Genomic DNA, 6,244 nt, shown 5'->3' with positions numbered 1-6,244 from the left:
TCCAAAGACCTAAGATCAAAGGGAAACTGGATTTTGTGTCTTTAGGTATTAACTAAGGGCATGAACTATGCAAAGAAGTTACAGTTCTCTTCATAGAATAAGAATCAAGTTTACTTCCTACCTTTGTTTTGAGAACTGGAGAGCTAGAAAAATTCCCTAAAGATAAGAAAGTCATTAAAGGAAGGGAAGCAAATTAATTTCTAGAAATTTCTAAGACCAGTACTGTGTTGTGGTTTTCCCTGGGCCAGTGTTGCCACCCAAAGTCACAATGTGCTTAATTGCTAGAAACCCTAGCTCCTATTTTCAAGCTGATGACTTACTAAATTTTCCCTCCCAAAAGGGTGATAACATAAACAGAAAACAGAACGTTTCAGGCAGCATCCAAAATACAGATGTTCTCGGGATGCCCAGGTGGCATCTGACTCTTGATCTCAGCTCAGATCTTGATCTCAGGGTTCTAAGTTCAAGCCTGACATTGGGCTCCATAGTGGGCATGGAGTCTACGTAATGAGTAGATAAATACACACATACATACATAAATTAAATCAAATACAGGTGTTCTTGAGCTTACATTCTCAGCGGGGACAAATATTGGTTCTTGGAGGGCAAAAAATTTTATCTTCTTATGAATAAAGGACAAAAATAAATAGTCCATGAACAGGTACAGTGTATATGTGTGGTATATGTGTGGTTCCAGGGGGTAAACAATTAGAAAAAATTTGAGCAACACTGTTGTAGATACTTTTGCCAAGCCAGGAAAACCTAAATTAATTCCAACATAGTGATACTTCAAACACCTGCACGGAACAGAAAACCACGGTGATTACATCTTTAACCAATACACTTGTGAATAGCTCCAGTTCTTTGGCCTTTGTTTCCGTAAGCGGAAGTTACTAAAATTGTTCAAGTGTCAAGAAAGCTCTAGGATTAACTGACAAAAACCCCAAAAGTTTATGAATCATTAAGTTTACAAGACATAGAGTACAAACCAAGAAAGTAAATTTATTTAAATTACTAAAATAGCTTCTAAAGTCATTTACAGATCAGCTGCTACAATTATTTTTCCTGAAAGATATAAGTAACGTTAATTTCTTTAAAATTATTTTGGTCAGCGAAACATTTAATAAAAACATTTGTTTCTCCATATAATATAGGTGTATAAAATAAGCCTTTTCAAAAACTCTTGTTTTGGAATCCTCTATAAATCAGATGGCCTGACTTCTACAGTCAGGAGCAAATTTCAATAAAGGGTATAAATTTAGGAATACTGGTTGTCCTGTAGCTGGGGGAAACCAGACCACACCCCACTACTAGGCATGAGGTCTTCAACAGGTAAATGGTTAAGTCAATGACTGCCACTAGTATTCTAAAAACAGTTATTTTCATTTTAAGTTTTGTAGACAATAAGAAACTAAACAAAACCATGGTGGATCCGGAATCTTAAGATTTTAAGAAAAGCAAAGCGGTTGACACATTTTGAGAAATCTCAGTTACAGAAGCTAAGTGACACCTGAAACACAACAGTAGCACAGGAATGCACAATAGTACATTTCAACATTCTTCACATATGGCCAAGTTTACTTTCATTTTGGCTTGAGGCACTCTTAATAAAATTTATCACGTGTACAGTAAATCTTTACATTTGTCATAAGAGTGTCATTAAAGGACTTAGGACTGCACGTAGAGAATCAAGTCCTTCTTCAGCAGTCTAGGAAAGCTGGTGGACCAATGGTTTACCAATTCCTGCAATTGCATTTCTGAGTTCAAAACAAAGGCTTCAGGATATGTCCAAAATAAACTGCTCTGAACTGACCACACCCTTCAGAGACAAATGAACAAATATGCTAAACCTTATAATATACATGCTTCAAAATCCTTTGGAGGACCAAAAATTTCTTAAAGGAAGAAAAGGATATGTGAAAAATAAACCCGAACAGAATTCACCGAGAATGGAGTTCATATGGCTATGTCTGAGAGACCTAAGTCTCAGTGGCTTATTTTAAATTTCGTCTTGAAGATTTTTCCCCCCTTTCCTTCCTCATTCGACAGTTTCTCTTTTGCCTTGTCTCCTTCTCCCGCCCTCCAAAAACAAAGAAAAAAAAAAAATCCCAAAACACACTCTGGTGACCTTTCATTACTCTTGTTCCTACAAGGGGAAGCTAAGGAACTCACACCTAATGATGTAAAAGAGAACAAAATGGGAAAACCCACAGTTGCATTTAGAGAGCTGCCTTACTAATAGCAAACTCTGTGAAAAATCTAACTTAAAAAATTGAGAGGATTCATAGGAAGGACCCAAACCCCCACCCCCCCCCAGCCTGGTCTGGTCATACCATAGCAATAATGTTGCAACCCTGAACCTAAACAGATCCTCTATGGGATCCCATATGATTTATAGTCCTCAGAGATCGTTAACACAGATCTCAATGGAAACAGAGAAATGATTCTCTCAGGTAACAGATAATTAGGTTGAATAAATGATTTAGATGTTCCATGTTTACTTAAGAATTTGACTTCCTTTAAAAAGAAACCAGTTCCTTCAAAAAGAGCTCTGAATCCCGTCTCTAGCTAGAAAGTCTGAAAAATTCTCAGAACTTGAGACATGATTTGTCTTCTCTCAGACTTATAAGCAGATGCCACTTTTCAGGGCATTTTCAGGTTGGACAGGCAGGACCAAGTGAGAAATACGGCTCCAGAGCCCGCTCAGTTTGTCTGGGTCCATATGTTTGTAGGAGTTGGGTGTGTCCGAGCTGGTGAACTTGACTTTGAGGAAATCTCTCACTTTTTCTTCAATTTCCTTTAGGCCTAGACTGGTTCCCAGCGTCTCTTCCTCCAACAAGACAGTCAGGACTAAGGCTACATCTTTGAAGGCTGCATTTTCATGGTCACAATATTTATAGAAGATCAAAGTGGAGCCTGCAGGCAGTGACTCAAAGCGGTGTACCACGGCAGCATTCTGGCCGTTCTGGAATCCATTGCTCAGTTCCCAATCTACCTCTTGTTTGACAACATCACTGTCCTGAGTGGCTTTGCCTGTCCCATCAATCCGGATGGCACGGACACTCCGGAAAGAAGAGTAGGCATCGGCAATTTGTTCACTCAGACATCTGAGTGCTTCTTCCGCATCCCGAGCAGCAGTGAGCAGCAAGATAGCAGGCTGAGGCCGGGGCTGGGAGCTGTTCAGATGTTTCTCCAGGAATGTAAGGCTCCTTTTCCATAGCTTCTCATCTTGACCTTGATACTTATTCATAAGTTGTTTCATCTGGTTCTGGAACTCTTGAACAGCAGTGGTTTCCGCCTCAGGACGATGAGGGAACAAGTAACTCCCAAGAGCCAAAGAAACTATCAGAACAAGTAGCCACCACCACATCTTGCTATAAGATGCACTTTTGGGTTGTCCAGTCACTTCTGCTCAGGACAGGAAAAAAAAAAAAAGAAGAAAAAAAAGAAAAGTAAGAAATGACAGATTCAAATACCATTTTCTTAGATTCAAGGACAAGTGACTTAAAATCAGTATTACTCTTCATAAACATTAGATAAAAGAGTAAGGAATTTAAAGAATGGAGCTAGTAATTTACTTTTTTTTTTTTTTAAGATTTTATTTATTTGACGGAGAGAGAGAGCTCACAAGTAGGCAGGCAGAGAGAGAGGGGGAAGCAGGCTCCCTGCTGAGCAGAGAGCTGGATGCGGGGCTTGATCCCAGGACCGTGAGATCATGACCCGAGCTTAAGGCAGAGGCCTAACCCACTGAGCCACCCAGGTGCCCCAGAATTTACTTTCTTAAAGAAATATTCCTCGGGTGCCTGGGTGGCTCAGTGGGTTAAGCCTCTGCCTTCAGCTCAGGTCATGATGTCAGGGTCCTGGGATGGAGCCCTGCATCGGGCTCTCTGCTCAGCAGGAAGCCTGCTTTCCCCACCTCTCTCTGCCTTCCTGTGATCTCTCTCTCTCTGTCAAATAAATAAATAAAATCTAAAAAAAAAAAAAAAAGAAATGTTCCTCACATGTATTTAAGAAAATTTCACACCTATAGGTTTTAGGCATATAAGTATGCATGTGCCTCTTCAATGTCAAAATAATAAAAAGCCTTAAAAGGAAAAAGCAGAATTCAAAGATATGAAATGGCATAAGCAAGTCGGAAATAGTATTATTTTTAAGGCAGAACTATTACTACTACTGCTAATATTTGGGAGGCAAACAATAATAAAAGTCACTTGATAATATAGTTTTAAATTTAGACACCCCAACTTCATACAGCTTATTATCCAGACATGCAATGTTTCTGAAGTATATAAAGGGGTTAAAAAATGATGCACTGTAAGTGAAAGTCTTCCATATTTTATAGTAGCTAGCTGTCCCTTTAATTGCACTGATGCCCACCTTTTGTGGAATGCAAGTTAATACCAGTAAAATTGATTATGCAATTCATTCCTAATTATTACTGGCAATAATAATATCAATTTACATTTATCTAGCACTTTTCAGTTTATAAATACTTTCTCATATGACACTTCATTTAAGTAGAATAGGAACAATACTTTTACACATTCTATTTTATTTGTACTATGAACCTTTTAGAGCAATGGTTGTCAAACTGTGATTGCTGGGTACCTCTAGATCCTTCCAAGAGGGTCCTTGAGGTTAAAAAATTAGTCTCGTAACACTAAGATGTTCTCTGACTTTTCCCACCATGCTGACGTTTGCACTGATGGTGCAAAGCCATGGTGGGAAAAACAAATGATACCTTAGCATAGATCACAGGGCAGTGCTAATGTAGTCTTTGTACTCACCGCCATGCATTTAAGGCTATCAGTGAAACTGCTTCATAAAGCAGTTAAAATTATTTATTATATTAAAATTCAACCCTTGAATGCAAATCTCAATAAAGTATGCGAAGAACTGGGAAATGTACATAAAGTGCTTCTGATACCTGGCACAGTACAGTAGTTTTCTCAGGGAAAAGAATTTTGTGCAACTGAATTGAGCTGAACTAGTACTTTCAAAAACAAGGGACAAACTATGGTTAGTCAGACTTGAGTATTTATTTGCCAGACATTTTCTTGAAAATGAACAAAGTGAGTCTGCTGTTTCTAGGAAAACAACTGACAATATTTGTTGCCAATTATAAAATTCACAGTTTAAAGTGAAAATCAGGCTTGTGGAAATACTGTATCTGACACTATAAACTCGACAGCTCCTGAACCCTTAAAGACTTTTTCTCTCGAGATTGGTGGTGATATTAACAAATGTGATCTTTTTATACTGTCTTAGAAATGTGTCAACATTCGGAAGATCGACATAATTTAGTGAACCACTATTTTCCCAATGATCAGTGCATGATATTCTATTCCAAGTGCAAGAAAGGCCAATTTTAATGTAATAGAACACAAAAAAATCATTAATTTGGCTTCAGATCTTACATATTAAGTAACTTTTTGAGTTTTGGACAGTATCGAAAGAGAATATCCCAAACTATATTTAGACTATTAGAAAAATCTACATTATCTGTATAAAGCTGGATTTTTCTATATACCGCAACCAAAACAATATATTTAACAGACTGAATACAGAAGCTGATATGAGAATCCAGCTCTATTTTATTAACCCAGACATTGAAGAGATTAGAAAATCTCTATGTCTGTCATTATTCTTACTAAATATAAGCAATCTGTCATTATTCTTACTAAATTATTTAAAAATAAGTAGGTATTTTTGAAGTTTTTCAATTTTAATTTCTAGGTAAATATGGATAGGTATAGCCCATATTACATAAGAAAAGTTGTTTAAAGGTACTAATCTTGCCAGTGGAAAGTAATACTGAGACCAAAGTGAGAGTCACTGTTATTTTCTTAGTACTCTTCGGGATAATAAATAGGCTTAGAGAATTAAAGAAACTTGCTGGAAGGCTGTGACAGAAGGTTAAGGGGTCCAATCTAATCCAAATACAGGTCTGTGAACTCTAACACCCGTGGTAATCCTATTACATCATGCCATGTGCCATCTTTCTTTTGACACAGCAAGGTTCACCTGGCTATTGGTATTAGTAGTTTTGCTTTTACTTTGGTCTTATGGCTAATTAAGTGAAAGGGAAAACCAGATGTTGTTTCATATAGTTTGTCCTTAAAGAATTTCACTGCTAGTAAAATACACACTTTTTCCTCCGAAGTGCTTAGAATATAACTCTTCAAATAGCATTATTTTTTGCTGTCAAAAAAGTTTGAAACAATTATGTATGACCAATTTTAGA

At 37.3% G+C, this 6,244-nt stretch overlaps 1 protein-coding gene across 2 annotated transcripts in view; it reads right to left on the bottom strand.

Moving 5' to 3' along the window:
* Positions 1 to 977: 977 nt before the first annotated feature.
* The window catches only part of TOR1AIP1 (torsin 1A interacting protein 1), a 40,316-nt gene continuing 35,049 nt past the window's right edge, over positions 978 to 6,244 (bottom strand). For both annotated transcript variants that reach the window (XM_044267204.1, XM_044267205.1), the window contains one exon: positions 978 to 3,408. In XM_044267204.1, coding sequence (XP_044123139.1) covers positions 2,624 to 3,408 — 785 coding nt within the window. In that variant the 3' untranslated portion in view covers positions 978 to 2,623. The remainder of the gene's footprint in view (positions 3,409 to 6,244) is intronic.

The sequence above is a fragment of the Neovison vison genome, chromosome 10 (assembly GCF_020171115.1).
Source record: "Neovison vison isolate M4711 chromosome 10, ASM_NN_V1, whole genome shotgun sequence".
NCBI lineage: Eukaryota > Metazoa > Chordata > Mammalia > Carnivora > Mustelidae > Neogale > Neogale vison.
The sequence above is the reverse complement of the archived record's forward strand: the minus strand, read 5'-3'. Positions and strand labels throughout refer to the sequence as shown.